At 68.1% G+C, this 16,094-nt stretch overlaps 1 protein-coding gene across 1 annotated transcript; it reads right to left on the reverse strand.

The window, feature by feature from the left end:
* Window positions 1-1,778: 1,778 nt before the first annotated feature.
* Window positions 1,779-13,144, reverse strand: COQ8B (coenzyme Q8B). Its single transcript, XM_077840676.1, is given in 16 exon segments — window positions 1,779-2,253; window positions 3,091-3,177; window positions 3,665-3,730; window positions 4,517-4,624; window positions 5,158-5,299; window positions 6,336-6,429; window positions 6,654-6,735; window positions 7,278-7,418; window positions 7,635-7,720; window positions 8,089-8,214; window positions 8,477-8,554; window positions 8,993-9,059; window positions 9,459-9,639; window positions 9,641-9,768; window positions 12,529-12,637; window positions 13,021-13,144. Coding segments are annotated over 15 exon segments (1,773 nt in total). The 5' UTR covers window positions 12,631-12,637; window positions 13,021-13,144; the 3' UTR covers window positions 1,779-1,968.
* Window positions 13,145-16,094: the final 2,950 nt, after the last annotated feature.

Genomic DNA, 16,094 nt, shown 5'->3' on the forward strand with positions numbered 1-16,094 from the left:
CCCAGCCCGGGCCTGCAGCTGCTCCCGCCCTGCCAGAGCATCGATCCAACCCAGCGAGCAACACCCTACAGGGGGCAGGACTCGTGGGTTCTGTCCCCGGCTCTGGGAGTGGGGTCTGGGGGTTAGAACAGGGGGCCCAGGAATCCGGACTCGGGGGGGTCGTGCCCATCTGTCAAACAGGCGACAACAGGTTGGGGGCTGTAATAAATGAAGGGCCCAGGGGGGCTGGGCTACGAATGAGCCGCCGTGCGGCCGGGGAGGTTCGCCGTGGCCCTGGGATGAATGTGCCATGCTGGGGATAGGATCCGAGGGTCCTGGCTCCCAGGCCCCCCAGCGCTGGGACCCACTACCAATAGAGACCAGTGAACAACCCCATGGCCAGGAAGCAGCTGCCAGGGCCCAGCCTCACCGCCAGATGCGTCACCCGGCCACCCCCAGCCCCACGGTGCCGCCCCGCCAGCCCGGCCGCACTCGGCTCGGAGAGGGAGGGGACGGTGGGGGTGTGACGCCACCTTGCAGCCCATCTTGCTGGCCCAAGGGAAGCGAGCTAGGTGCTGGTGGGGACACACTCAGGAGAGCTGAGTTCCACGCCCAGGCGACGTGGGCATGTTGGCTCTCTGGGCCTCAGTTTCCCCATCTGAAAAATTGAGATAATCCTTCTTTGGTTAGACGGTGAGCTCTTTGGGGCAGGGCTTGTCCCACCCAGTGTCTGGGCAGCACCCGGCCCGACAGGCCCCTGATCTCGGGGTCTGGGCAGAGCCTGGCCCTGATCTCGGTCGGGGTCTATCGTTGGGACTGTGACCCAAGGGATTCTGTCAGCATGAGACAGTCAGGTCCGGCCGCGGCCGCCCGGGCGGAGCTGCGGAAAGCGAACCATCTGGAGCTGGGTTCTGCACGTCCTTGTGGTGGGAAAATCTGCCGTGTTCTTGGGAGCTGCCATGACGTTAGCCGGAAACGAACGCTCAAATTAAAACCAGCTGCCTGCTCCTGAGGAATGGGCCACGGGGCCTTTTCCCTCTAGGGGGCGCTGGCTCCGACCTGACCCCAGCGGGGGACGGGCCGGCTCAGGGGGGCAGGGAATGGGGCACGGGCCTGTCCCCTCTCGTCTGCCTGGGGCCCGGCAGGGCGAAGTACCAGCTCCCACAGTTGGCAGAGACGGCAGCCGGAGCTGGCTTCCCGGGGGGGGCAGCGGGCACACGGCCGGGAGCTCGTCTCCGTCAGGCCAGGCTCCCTGGGGATTTGGCTGTGAAGGGAGGATCCCCGGCAGTTCCCGGAATCGGCTCCCTCATGGCCTGGCCCCATTCGCTCCCTGCTCTGGGGCTGGATTGTCCCCAGTCCTGCCCGCCCCGCCGGGGAAGCTGCAGCGGGGGGGCTGAAGACGCAAGATCAAAGCCTTGGAAAGAGACCAAAAGCTCCTGCTGTCACGGGGCCTGAATGTGGGACACCGGGATGCTGCAGAGCTGGGGGGGGGAGGCTGGCCCTGCTGCGGGGGAGGAGCTGCAAAGATGGGGGGCCCAATGGGGGGGACCCTAAAATGGGAATTGCGTCCATGTCTTTGCCTGGCTCTGCAGGAACCAGCTGGGGGCAGCAGGACTCTGCCCCCCAAATGCCCCCTAACCAACTGGGCCACCCTGTCTCCCTCCAGCTGGGCGAGCCCCTGCCCCCCTGCAGCTCTCTCTGGGGGGAGCAGCAGTAGCGGGGGGGGGGCGGGGGGGCGTGGAATCCGTACCTGACTCGGGGATGGGGGAGCGGCGGGGAAGAAACTGATGAGGCCCAGCCCAGATGCCAGGATTTAATGGGCACGGAGCGGCGACAGGACCGCGATGCTCGCGGGCACGGCGTGGCAGGGCCGTGGGCGCAGCCGGTCCCGAGCTCCCAGCCCACGGCAGCGAGGGCTCCGGTCTCTCCGCTCAGCTAGGGTCTGGGTGCAGGGAGGTCCTGTTTGGGGTCCCAGGCCCTGCCCTGGCGCTAGGCGCCCCGCTCCCGGGCCCAGTACTGCCCGTAGAGCTCCTGGAAGAGGCCGTGGCAGGGGACGTGGGCGCGCAGCCGGGCGCAGAGCAGGAAGCAGCCGGCCAGCTTGCGGTGCAGGGCGTAGCTCTCCTCGGGGGGCGGCGTCAGACGGTGGCGCAGCATGACGGGGATCAGGGCCTGCACGCGCCGCGTGGTGCTCTGGGCCCCGAAGTCAAAGAGCCCCGGGGCGGAGAAAGCCTCCCCCAGGATCATCACCGTGTCCACGTGCGCCTCCTCGAACTCCTGGGCACCGGGGGGCAGGGTCAGCTACTGGACCAGCCAAACTCCTACACAGAACGCCCCAGCTCTGCCGGTGCCCCTCACTCCTGACCCGCGGCCCCTGCCAGCCCAGCCCTTCCGGTGCCCCTCACTCCTGACCCGCGGCCCCCTGCCAGCCCAGCCCTGGGCTCCCCCCAGCTCTGCCGGTGCCCCTCACTCCTGACCTGCGGCCCCCTGCCAGCCCAGCCCTGCCCCCCACCCAGCCCTTCCGGTGCCCCTCACTCCTGACCCGCGGCCCCCTGCCAGCCCAGCCCTGCCCCCCACCCAGCTCTGCCAGTGCCCCTCACTCCCGACCCGCAGCCCCTGCCAGCCCAGCCCTTCCAGTGCCCCTCACTCCTGACCCACGGCCCCCTGCCAGCCCAGCCCTGCCCCCCACCCAGCTCTGCCAGTGCCCCTCACTCCTGACCCGCGGCCCCCTGCCCCCCACCCAGCTCTGCCGGTGCCCCTCACCCCCGACCCGCAGCCCCTGCCAGCCCAGCCCTTCCGGTGCCCCTCACTCCTGACCCGCGGCCCCCTGCCAGCCCAGCCCTGCCCCCCACCCAGTTCAGCCGGTGCCCCTCACTCCCGACCCGCAGCCCCTGCTAGCCCGGCCCTGCCCCCCACCCAGCTCTACCGGTGCCCCTCACTCTCGACCCGCAGCCCCTGCTAGCCCGGCCCTGGGCCCCCCAGCTCTGCCGGTGCCCCTCACTCCTGACCCGCAGCCCCTGCTAGCCCAGCCCAGCCTGGCCCCCCAGCGCCCCTGACTCTCCACCCACAGAGTCCCTGCTTGGCCCCCAGCACACACCCAGCCCAACCGCTCACCTTGGTCTCGAAGCCCGTCATGAACTTCAGGTCTTTGGATTTCTGGAGCACCTTGGCCCTGTCCCCCTCGGCTGCAGCTTTCACCACCTGCGGCAGGGAGCGGCCAGGTGAGAACAAGCTGCAGGACGCCCCCTAGTGCCGCCCTAGGGTCAGCCCTGACTGCCAGCCCCCGCCCCTGCTGGCCCCTGCCCCCTGCAGCACAGCGCCCCCTTGTGCCGCTCGCCAGCACCGACTGCCAGGGGAGAGCACCCCCCGTCGCATTGGGGGCAGCACAGACCCCGACCGAGATCAGGGCCCCTTAGCACCAGCTACCACACAGAGAGTGAGAGACGGTCCCTCCCCAAAGAGCTCCCAGTCTGAACAGACACAGGGTGGGAGGAGAAACTGAGGCACGGGGCGGGGCGCTAACTTGCCCAGAGCTGGGAAGGGAATCCAGGTGTCCCATCAACGCAGCGCCCTAGCCCCCTGCCCCCTCTGCCTCTAACCCCGTGGGCTCCGAGGCAGCAGCCAGGACGTCCCCAATACAGACAGGTAGGCTCCTGCGGGGTGGGCGGCCAGGTGAACGCGCCCATACCTCGATGTAGTGATGGGTGAACTCTCTGCTGAAGGGCCGGCTTGCTCCAAAATCCAGCAAGGTCACCTGTAACGAACGACAGCAGCGGCTCAGAGCCCCGGGCAGCTTCTTAGGGGGCTGCCTGCATTGGGCTGCGGCTCAGGCCTGCTCCGGGAACGGGCACCACACCAGGAAAAGTCAGGATCGCCTGATTTCGAGCAGGGCCCCACCCCGCACACCTATGGAACTCGCTGCTGCTGCTGGGCCCTGAGAATGCTCCGTACTCAGCTGGCCTTCGCCGGCGGCTGGGGCTCTGCCTGGCGCTCGGCCAGAGGGGTTTTTAGCTGATGTATTTTTTATTGCCCGGGCCACGGAGCGGATCTGCGAGCTCCTCGCTGGAGAGAGGACCCGATGAATAATTCAGCCGCAGAGCACTGGGTGGATTGGGATCGATGCGCCCCATGGGATGGAGGGGGAACTACTATGCATATTAGGGTAGCCATAGAGGCCAGGGGGGTAATTACTATGTATATTACAGTACCCCTAAAGGCCAGAGTTGGGGGGCAACTATTACATGTATTAGGGTAGCTCCTAAAAGCCAGGGTCCTGGGGGGCAATTACTATGTGTATTACGGTAACCCCACCTCCGGGGTGGGGGGGGGGCCCTGGTGTGACTCTTGCTCCCAGCAGAGACCCTGGAGCCAGCAGCCCCGTGAGGGGCAGAACTGTGGAAAGGGGGCCGGGGAGATCCCCCCACCCCCGGGAGGCTGGCATGGGCTCACCCGCTCTCCTGCAGCCCCCCTGGCTCCAGTCTGTCCTGCAGAGCGTGCCCCCCCCATGGTTCCCCTCCCCCGGCCGGGGCCCACACCCCACCTGGTGCTTGCGTGCGTCGTAGAAGAAGTTGGCCCAGTTGGGGTCCGTCTGCATGAAGCGGAACTGGAAGAGCTCCCGCAGACAGAGGCGCAGGACATTGTGACAGATCTGGGGGGGCAGCGGGGGAAGGGAATCACCGGCAGGCCGGGCCCTGGGATCGCAGTTATGGTAGCTTCGATCGGGGGCCCTGCCGCGCCAGGCGCTGCACAAGCATGGAGCCAGCCAGGGCCTGCCCCACAGGGTCATAATCCCCACTCTGCCGACCTGGAGACATGGGGACCGGCTCCAGGGCACACAGCAGCTTAGAGGCAGAGCTGGGATAGAACCCAGGCGTCCTGGCTCCCATCCACCTGCTCTCACCACTAGCCCCCACTCCCCTCCCAGAGCCAGGGATGGGACCCAGGAGTCCTGGCTCCCAGCCCCCCTGCTCTCTCCACTAGACTCCATTCCCCTCTCAGAGCTGGGGAGAGAACCCTGGAGTCCTGGCTCCCAGCCCCCCTGCTCTCACCACTAGATCCCACTCCCCTCCCAGAGCTGGGGAGAGAACCCCGGAGTCCTGGCTCCCAGCCCCCTGCTCTCACCAATAGCCCCCATCCCCCTGGGGGGGCAGCCCGGCTGTCGTGCTCGTTGGATCAGCTCACCTCGTTCCGGATGTCCTGGGGGAGCTCCAGGCACTGATCCAGGGGGACGCCGCTCCCCAGCTCCATGGTCAGCACCCGCCGTGTCGTCAGCTCGCCCACCACCCTGGGCACCTCGAAGAAAGGGTCGCCGGCCAGGAGCTGCCTGGGGGGGCAACAGGATGCCGCTGGATACCCCCGCTTTGCCAGCCAGGAGCCCCCAGCCACTACCCCCAGGGGCAGGAAGCCACCAGGCCCCCACCTCTGAGCTGGCAGGACATTGCTTCTAGGGGTCCGGGCAGCCCTGCTAGAAGGGGGCCAAGGAGTAGCCCACAGGTGGCTTAGCTCAGTTGGAGCCGTGCATGCCGGGACACGGAGTCCCCGGGGGCCGCCCCGCTAACGCCGGAGCCGGGCATGCCGGGACACGGAGTCCCCGGGGGCCGCCCCGCTAACGCCGGAGCCGGGCATGCCGGGACACGGAGTCCCCGGGGGCCGCCCCGCTAACGCCGGAGCCGGGCATGCCGGGACACGGAGTCCCCGGGGGCCGCCCCGCTAACGCCGGAGCCGGGCATGCCGGGACACGGAGTCCCCGGGGGCCGCCCCGCTGACGCCGGAGCCGGGCATGCCGGGACACGGAGTCCCCGGGGGCCGCCCCGCTGACGCCGGAGCCGGGCATGCCGGGACACGGAGTCCCCGGGGGCCGCCCCGCTAACGCCGGAGCCGGGCATGCGGGGACACGGAGTCCCCGGGGCCGCCCCGCTAACGCCGGAGCTGGGCATGCCGGGACACGGAGTCCCCGGGGGCCGCCCCGCTAACGCCGGAGCCGGGCATGCCGGGACACGGAGTCCCCGGGGGCCGTCCCGCTGACGCCGGAGCCGGGCATGCCGGGACACGGAGTCCCCGGGGGCCGCCCCGCTAACGCCGGAGCCGGGCATGCGGGGACACGGAGTCCCCGGGGCCGCCCCGCTAACGCCGGAGCCGGGCATGCCGGGACACGGGAGTCCCCGGGGCCGCCCCGCTAACGCCGGAGCCGGGCATGCCGGGACACGGGAGTCCCCGGGGGCCGCCCCGCTAACGCCGGAGCCGGGCATGCCGGGACACGGAGTCCCCGGGGGCCGTCCCGCTGACGCCGGAGCCGGGCATGCTGCCCTGAATGTGGGCTGGGGAGCCAGGACCCTGCCCAGGGGCCCCGCGGTTGGTACCTGAAGCTCCGGGCACAATCGGCCTCGCGCCGGTAGTCACACTCCCACTCCAGCTCTCTCTGCAGCACTTGCAGTGTGTTGTTGGCGAAGAGGCCTGGGGAGGGCGGGGGAGGTGGGGTGAGGCTGCGGACTCGGGGAGGCTCCCCTCTGCCTGCAGCAGGCGATGTAGCCCCCGAGGGAAGGGGGCACTTTGTACCCAGGCTGGCGGGGTCAGGAAGGAAGCCCCAGGATAGCAGGACACGCCCAGGGGAGGGGGCAGGCGAGACGCTGGGTAACGCCCCCGCCTCCCCGCCCCCCGGGCCCGGCGCAGACCCTTACCTGCCGGGAGCACCACGGTGAGCCTCAGCAGGGCCACCAGGTTCTCCACGTCGCTCCGGATGCTCTGGGCTATGCCCGGGTACTGCGGGGAGGGAGAGAGAGGCGCTGGCTTGGAGAACGGAGCGGGGAGCGCCAGGCCCCCCCCAGCTCGGAGCCCTTCCCAACCCCTGCCCAGGGATCAGCCAGGGCCACTGCCCCACTCAGCAGAAACTGAGGTACCCAGAAGGGAAGGGAGCTGATTCAGGTCACAAAGCAAGGCAGTAGCAGAACTAGGAATAGAACCCAGGAGTCCTGGCTCTCAGCCCCCCTGCTCTAACCACTAGACCCCACTCCCCTCCCACAGCCAGGGGGAGAGAACCCAGGAGTCCTGGCTCCCAGCCCCCCTGCTCTAACCCACCAGACCCCACTCCCCTCCCACAGCCAGGGAGAGAACCCAGGCGCCCTGGCTCCCAGCCCTCCTGCTCTAACCACTAGACCCCACTCCCCTCCCAGGGCCAGGGAGAGAACCCGGGAGTCCTGGCTCCCAGCCCTCCGCTCTAACCCCTCCCTGATGCTCCCTCTGTAATTGGCCCTGGGTACCCTGAGGCTGCCACCCATGGGTGCTGGGGGGCACAGGCTGCTCACCTGGATCTTCATGGCCACCTCCGTCCCGTCGCGCAGCACCCCGAGGTGCACCTGGCCGATGGAAGCCGCTGCGAAGGGTGTCTCCTCAAAGGAGGCCACCTTCTCCCGCCAGTCCGGCCCCAGCTCCTCTGCCAGCACCCTCTGAAACGCCGAGGGGGGGGAGAGACAGGCTCAGCCGGCGCCCTGCCCCGGGCCAGCCCAGCCACCCCCCGGGGGCACGCCGGAGCATCTCATCTCTTGGGCACCGGCTCCACAGGCCTGGGGGATCTCAGTCCCGTCGCCAGCAGGACGCTGCAGCAGCAGCCGGGCTGTGCCTGGCTCCCCCGGGATACACGCCGTGGGGCGGCCCTCACTCACCCTGGTCTGCCAGGCCGGCATGAAGTCCGCGCTCTGCCGCACCCGCGCGAAGATCCGCTGTAGCTGCGGGCTGAGGAAGCTGTCATCTGTGGGGAGAAGCCGGCTGCTCAGCGGGGTGCTCCCGGGCCCAGACGCGCCCCCCACACCCCAGGAGAGGCAGCCAGGCTCAGACTAGAGCCCCCCTGTGCAGCCCAACCCAGAGAGCCTGGCTCCCTGTCCCCCATCCCTGCCCTGGGGGTTACAGCTCTAACCGCCCTGCTCTACACCCTGGGCCCCTATGTCAGCTAGAGCAGCCTGCGGGTCCTGAGCATCACTGACACCCAGCCCGTGACATTCGCGTGCCCGGCATGCAGGGTGGGGGGCTTTCTGTGCACACCCACCCCTCCAGGGACGGGCCCTTCCCCCAAGGCTGAGGGGCCAGGGCCAAGGGGGGGCCAGGCGGGCAGGCGCCTACCTTGGATACTCAGCATCTGTCCGATTTTGAGGGCGGCGCCCCGCACCTTGCACAGCGTGTCCACGATCCGCGCCGCGTTGGCCTCCGACAGGAAGGGGCTGGAGCCTGGGACGGGGCTGCTGCTGTCTGCGCAAAGGGGGCAGGGAGTGAGGTGGGGGGTGCGGGGACCTAGGGCTAGTTCCTTGGGGGACTGACACCCACATCTCAGCAGCCACCGGCCCCCATGGGAGATCAATGGGCCAGCAATCCAGTTCCCTCTGACCCCTGTCCCAGCTCCCCCCACCCCCTCCCCAGCCCCCTCCACCCCCTAGAGGTATATGGGCCACAGGGATCCAGTCTCCAGGGCTGCCCCTTTGAGAGCCAGGCAGGAGCCAGCCCCACAACTTACCCCTTGGCTTCTTCTCCCCACTGAGCGAGTTCTTGGCCACCTCTGCCAGGGCCCCGATGCCCAGACCCACCGCCAGACCTGGGGAGAGAGGCACAGGTCAGAGGGCTGCTCCTTGGGGGGCTGGGCAGCGGGGGACCCCGCGGGGGGGGCTGAGGGGGCACGGCCGGGGATCCCGCACAGGGGGAGCCATTGGCCAGGCTGAGACGTGGGGTGCGCTAGCCCCTTGCTGGCAGAGGGTGTTGGCCAGTCCCCAGGGGGGTCACGTTCTGCGTTCGGAAAGGGGCTGCGAGGGGGGCAGGAGGCCCCCCCAGTACATGCACATAGCACTAGAATGGAGCGGGGAGCGCTAGTGATCTCACCCCCTGGTGATACAACACGCACGGACAGAGCAGGGCCCGGCCCGGCCCGGCCCGTCCAGCAGGGGGCAGGAGGGAGGGAGGGAGGGAGACCCCCCCACGCCCTCCCCAGGGCAGGGACACTGACCCCCCCCCAGCCCCGGGCTCTCGCGGACTCTACCTCCGAAGCTGGCGAGCCGGCCGACGCGTGACGCGGGCACCGTCCGCTCCCGGGCTCTCTCGCTGAGCTGGCGGGAAGAGAAGAGGGGCAGGGCTGTGGGGCCAGCGTGTCCAGCGGGGGAGGGGGCAGGGCTGTGACGCGGGGGCTCCGTTCCCACGCTCAACCACTGCCCCTGCCCGGTGACCCTGGGGACGTCCCTGCCCCGCCTCGTGCCTCGGTTTCCCCTCTCCCTGTGTCGGTCTGCGCACTCCTTGGAACGCCCAGGACTTTAGTACGTGCTGAGGCCCCTTTCAGGTGTCCCAAGCACCCCCTGCCCCAGCCCCTTTTGCCTGTCCTGGACCAAGAGTCCAATTAAAAGACACCCCCCCAGCCCCCTTTCCCCAGACAGCACTCCCGCCCTGCATGCCAAGGCCTGGCTGTGCCTGCACCCCCCTCCCCCCAGCATCTCCTACTGACCCCTCCTCACCTTCTGCCTAGGAGCCCGAGCCGGCTCCTCCGGGCCCATCTTCCGCCTGGCCTCCCGGGCTCTGCGGATGTCATCGGCCGCCAGGGCTCCCAGGGCCGCATCTCGGTGGAAGAGCCGGCCGGGGCCAAGACCGGGGCACCCGGAGCCCCTGGTGCCGGCACGTGCCGTGGGCAGGGGGGGGAGAAGCCCTGGGAGCTGTGGGGGGTCTTGCTAACAGAGACACGCCTGGGGGCTGCTGGGGGGCCCCATTTGGACCCCATGTGCCACCTCTCTCTCTTGGGACGAGGTCCTGGGGCCCCCAGACTCCTGCCTGGAACAGGAGAATCAGAGAATGCGTCTGTGCGTGTCCACGCGCGAGTGTGAGTCCGTGCACGTGCGTCCGTGCACAAGTGTGAGAGGAGCTTGCCCTGAATTCCCTTCACACGCCCCCACGGCACCCGGCAGGTCACGGGCACTGCCTGGACCAACCCACCCCGCCCTTTCCCCTGCGGAAGCCCGGAGGGCGACGGGGAAGAGCCAGCGTCCAACTGCACCCTCCGTGAGGCCGTCAGGGTGGGAACACTACTGGCTTCTCACCCACCTGGGCAGGGAGGAGAACCGGCTACTGGGCCAGCCCTCACAGGGTCTGGATGGGCCCAAGAGGATACAGCACCGAGCGCGGGACCGGAGAGTCAGAGAAGTACGAGTAGAGAGAGACACGGAGATGGGAGGACAGAAGGATACACACAGTGGTGGAAGAGAGGGACGGATAGACGGGGGCTGGGATGGCTGGAGATGGGGCGGAGGGATGGATTCACAGCGGGAAGAGAGGGACGGACGGACGGGGTGGAGATGGGAGGACGGATGGATACACACGGCGGTGGAAGAGAGGGACGGATAGACGGGGGCTGGGATGGCTGGAGATGGGGCGGAGGGATGGATGCACACCGGGAAGAGAGGGAGGGACGGATGGACGCGGTGGAGATGGGAGGACGGATGGATACACACTGGGAAGAGAGGGACGGATAGACAGAGGTTGGGATGGACGGAGATGGGGCGGAGGGATGGATGCACACCGGGAAGAGAGGGACGGATGGACGCGGTGGAGACGGGAGGACGGATGGATACACACGGCGGTGGAAGAGAGGGACGGATGGACAGGGGGTGGGATGGACGGAGATGGGAGGACGGATGGATACACACCAGGAAGAGAGGGAAGGATGGACGGGGGCTGGGATGGCTGGAGATGGGGCGGAGGGATGGATACACAGCGGGAAGAGAGGGAGGGACGGATGGACGCGGTGGAGACGGGAGGACGGATGGATACACATGGCGGTGGAAGAGAGGGACGGACGGACGGGGTGGAGACGGGAGGACGGATGGATACACACGGCGGTGGAAGAGAGGGACGGATGGACGGGGGGTGGGATGGACGGAGATGGGGCAGAGGGATGGATGCACACCGGGAAGAGAGGGACGGATGGACGGGGTGGAGACGGGAGGACGGATGGATACACACGGCGGTGGAAGAGAGGGACGGACGGACGGGGTGGAGACGGGAGGACGGATGGATACACACGGCGGTGGAAGAGAGGGACGGACGGACGGGGTGGAGACGGGAGGACGGATGGATACACACGGCGGTGGAAGAGAGGGATGGATGGACGGGGGCTGGGATGGCTGGAGATGGGGCGGAGGGATGGATACACAGCGGGAAGAGAGGGAGGGACGGATGGACAGGGTGGAGACGGGAGGACGGATGGATACACACGGCGGTGGAAGAGAGGGACGGACGGACAGGGGGTGGGATGGACGGAGATGGGGCAGAGGGATGGATGCACACCGGGAAGAGAGGGACGGACGGACGGGGTGGAGACGGGAGGACGGATGGATACACACAGTGGTGGAAGAGAGGGACGGATGGACGGGGGCTGGGATGGCTGGAGATGGGGCGGAGGGATGGATGCACACCGGAAAGAGAGGGACGGATGGACGGGGGCTGGGATGGCTGGAGATGGGGCGGAGGGATGGATACACAGCGGGAAGAGAGGGAGGGACGGATGGACGCGGTGGAGACGGGAGGACGGATGGATACACATGGCGGTGGAAGAGAGGGACGGATGGACGCGGTGGAGACGGGAGGACGGATGGATACACACGGCGGTGGAAGAGAGGGACGGACGGACAGGGGGTGGGATGGACGGAGATGGGGCAGAGGGATGGATGCACACGGCGGTGGAAGAGAGGGACGGATGGACGGGGGGTGGGATGGACAGAGATGGGAGGACGGATGGATACACACCAGGAAGAGAGGGATGGATGGACGGGGGCTGGGATGGCTGGAGATGGGGCGGAGGGATGGATACACAGCGGGAAGAGAGGGAGGGACGGATGGACGGGGTAGAGATGGGAGGATGGATGGATACACACAGCGGTGGAAGAAAGGGACGGATGGACGGGGGGTGGGATGGACGGAGATGGGGCAGAGGGATGGATGCACACCGGGAAGAGAGGGACGGATGGACGGGGTGGAGACGGGAGGACGGATGGATACACACGGCGGTGGAAGAGAGGGACGGACGGACGGGGGGTGGGATGGACGGAGATGGAGATCGGAGAGAGGGGCAGCTACGTACGGCGATGGACGGAGGGAAGAACAGAGACGGGACGGAGCTGAGAGAGGGGGTGGCCCTGCTGTAAAGGGTCGGACACCCAGGGCGAGGTGGACGGACGGATACGCGCAGAGACGGAGTGGCCGGGCGGCTGAAGAGGGACGGGATGGAGACAGGGCGGACGGAAGGACGGACAGGCGCAGATGGACAGGGGGACGGACGGGTGCAGGGGGGCAGAGATGGGGTGGGTGGATAGACGGAGAGGGGGACGGAGGGATGGAGGGGGGGACGGATGGGGATGGGACGGACGGGGGGACAGGTGCAGATGGACGGAGACGGGACAGAAGGACGGCGACGGATGGACGGGGGGACGGGCAGGTGCGGGGGGGACGGGGGGCTGCATCTGGTGACAGGCCGACGGCCCCGCAGCCCCTGGCCCCCACCGCCCGCCCCGCGTGTGCCCGGCCGGGGTCACTCACCCTGCGTCCGGCCGGCGCCCAGGTCCGGGGCAGCCCCCGCGGGGCCCCCCCCAGCACCTCGCCCAGGGCGCCCCGCAGCGCCCCCCGCAGCTCCGGCCACATGCTGCACCTGGGGGGGCAAAGGTCACTGGCCCCGCCTAGCCCCCCCCCCGAGAACGGCCCCGCCCCCCACCCCCGGGGGTCGCCCCTCCCCCCACGGCCCCTCCCCCTTCCCCGGGGGTCACCCCGCCCCCCACGGCCCCTCCCCCTTCCCCGGGGGTCGCCCCGCCCCCCCACTGCCCCTCCCCCAACGCGGGGGTCGCTCCTCCCCCCACGGCCCCTCCCCCACCCGCGGGGGGCGCTCCTCTCCCCACGGCCCCGGCCCCGGGGGTCGCCCCGCCCCCCACCCGCGGAGGTCGCCCCGCCCACCACGGGGGTCGCCCCCCCACCGCGGGGGGCGCTCCTCCCCCCACGGCCCCTCCCCCACCCGCGGGGGTCGATCCCGGTTCTCACCCTGGTCCGCCGCCCCGCGCCGGCTCCTGCTGCCGACTCCGCTTCCAGGTTCTGCGGGGCCCCGCCCCTCCGGCCGAGAGGAGCCAATCAGGGCCCTGGCCGCCTGACTGCCGGCCGGGACAGCCAATGGGAGGAGCTAGAAAGGGGCGAGGCCCCGCCTCCTGCTGGGGTCTGGGAGCGCTCACGTGTGTTGGGGGCGGGGCAATGCACGCGCATTTGTACACTCGCTGACCCTTTGCACTATCGTTGCACACTCGTCACAGACTCGATGGCTCCTTCCACACTCACTGCCACAGGGTGTTGTCATTGCACACTCGCTGCCCCATTGCACACTGATCGCACACTCCCCAGTGCACTGCACGCTCGCTGCCCCATTGCACACTGATCGCACACTCCCCAGTGCACTGCACGCTCGCTGCCCCATTGCACACTGATCGCACACTCCCCAGTTCACTGCACGCTCGCTGCCCCATTGCACACTGATCGCACACTCCCCAGTGCACTGCACGCTCGCTGCCCCATTGCACACTGATCGCACACTCCCCAGTGCACTGCACGCTCGCTGCCCCATTGCACACTGATCGCACACTCCCCAGTGCACTGCACGATCGCTGCCCCATTGCACACTGATCGCACACTCCCCAGTTCATTGCACGCTCGCTGCCCCATTGCACACTGATTGCACACTCCCCAGTTCCTTGCACGCTTGCTGCCCCATTGCACACTGATCGCACACTCCCCAGTTCACTGCACGCTCGCTGGCCAGTTGGACACTGATCGCACACTCCCCAGTTCATTGCACACTCGCTGCCCCATTGCACACTGATCACACATTCCCCAGTTCATTGCACACTTGCTGGCTGGTTGCACACTTGTCCAGCTCCTTGTTCACTCCATGATGCTGCCCATGGGTTCCTGGTCCGCCTTGAGGCCAGTGGCTGGATTCGGGCCTGTGCAGAGCTGGGATTTGGCTGATCCCGTCCCTGAGGTGCCTTCCTCCCCCCAGCATGGTTTGGGCTGAAAGGTTAAAAGCTACAATAATCTTGTCAGGGCACCTGGGGGTGAAAGGGCGAGTGGGGGGACCCCGGCTCTGCCCCAAGAGACAAAAGCCCCCCAGGCCCCAGCTTCCTGCACGTGTGACCTTTGCAGAGTCTGTGTGTTACGCCGCAGCAAAGCCGGGGCCACGTTGTCATGGGGCCACACACGAAGGCTGCTCCGAACTCCAGGGCAGGGAGGGCTCAGACAAGGCGAGAACCCAGCCCCAAAAGCCCAGCCCCATCCCTGGCCACCTGAGCAAAAGGAGAATCCCCATTAGCTGTTAGCAGTACAGGGCTTATGACACTAGATAAGGTCCATCAATGGCTATTAGCCAGGGTGTACAGGGACCGTGTCCCTAGCCTCTGTTTGCCAGGAGCTGGGAAAGGGCGACAGGGGATGCATCACTCGGTGATTCCCTGTTCTCTTCATTGCCTCTGGGGCACCTGGCACTGGCCACTGCCGGAGGACAGGACACTGGGCTAGACGGACCTTTGGGCTGGCCCGGTCCGGCTGCTCTTGTGTTCACAGAGGAGCATTTAGGATTGCATCCAGTACAGGGCAACACACGCAGAGCAGGGCTCAGCCCCTCCAGCAGGGGGCAGCAGGGACACACCCACACCCACACCCAAACACACCCACACACGCAGAGCAGGGCTCAGCCCCTCCAGCAGGGGGCAGCAGGGACACACCCACACCCACACCCACCCACACCCACACACGCAGAGCAGGGCTCAGCCCCTCCAGCAGGGGGCAGCAGGGACACACCCACACCCACACCCACCCACACCCACACACGCAGAGCAGGGCTCAGCCCCTCCAGCAGGGGGCAGCAGGGACACACACCCAAACACACCCACACACGCAGAGCAGGGCTCAGCCCCTCCAGCAGGGGGCAGCAGGGACACACCCACACCCACACCCAAACACACCCACACACGCAGAGCAGGGCTCAGCCCCTCCAGCAGGGGGCAGCAGGGACACACCCACACCCACACCCAAACACACCCACACACGCAGAGCAGGGCTCAGCCCCTCCAGCAGGGGGCAGCAGGGACACACCCACACCCACACCCAAACACACCCACACACGCAGAGCAGGGCTCAGCCCCTCCAGCAGGGGGCAGCAGGGACACACCCACACCCAAACACACCCACACACGCAGAGCAGGGCTCAGCCCCTCCAGCAGGGGGCAGCAGGGACACACCCACACCCACACAAACACACAGACCGGGGTGGGGGAGGAGACACACACAGACAGCGCCACCTGTCTCATCTGAGGACCTCCAAGCAAGACGAGGACCCAAGAAGAGACAAAACAATCTCCCATCACCCTTGTGCGAGCCCGAGTGAGCCAGACACCGCGAGCGAGCGCTCGCTCTGCCCCAGCAAGTGCCCTGGGGTGGGACTGGAGACCTTGCCTTGGAGCTGCATTCAATTTGGTTGAGAGAAGCAACTTAGTACAGAGGGTGCGTGTGCGTGTCCCTGCTGCCCCCTGCTGGAGGGGCTGAGCCCTGCTCTGCGTGTGTGGGTGTGTTTGGGTGTGGGTGTGGGTGTGTCCCTGCTGCCCCCTGCTGGGGGGACTGAGCCCTGCTCTGCGTGTGTGGGTGTGTTTGGGTGTGGGTGTGTCCCTGCTGCCCCCTGCTGGGGGGACTGAGCCCTGCTCTGCGTGTGTGGGTGTGTTTGGGTGTGGGTGTGGGTGTGTCCCTGCTGCCCCCTGCTGGGGGGACTGAGCCCTGCTCTGCGTGTGTGGGTGTGTTTGGGTGTGGGTGTGTCCCTGCTGCCCCCTGCTGGAGGGGCTGAGCCCTGCTCTGCGTGTGTGGGTGTGTTTGGGTGTGGGTGTGTCCCTGCTGCCCCCTGCTGGGGGGACTGAGCCCTGCTCTGCGTGTGTGGGTGTGTTTGGGTGTGGGTGTGGGTGTGTGTCCCTGCTGCCCCCTGCTGGAGGGGCTGAGCCCTGCTCTGCGTGTGTGGGTGTGTTTGGGTGTGGGTGTGGGTGTGTCCCTGCTGCCCCCTGCTGGAGGGGCTGAGCCCTGCTCTG

Source organism: Eretmochelys imbricata, chromosome 23, assembly GCF_965152235.1.
Source record: "Eretmochelys imbricata isolate rEreImb1 chromosome 23, rEreImb1.hap1, whole genome shotgun sequence".
NCBI classification, from domain to species: Eukaryota; Metazoa; Chordata; order Testudines; family Cheloniidae; genus Eretmochelys; species Eretmochelys imbricata.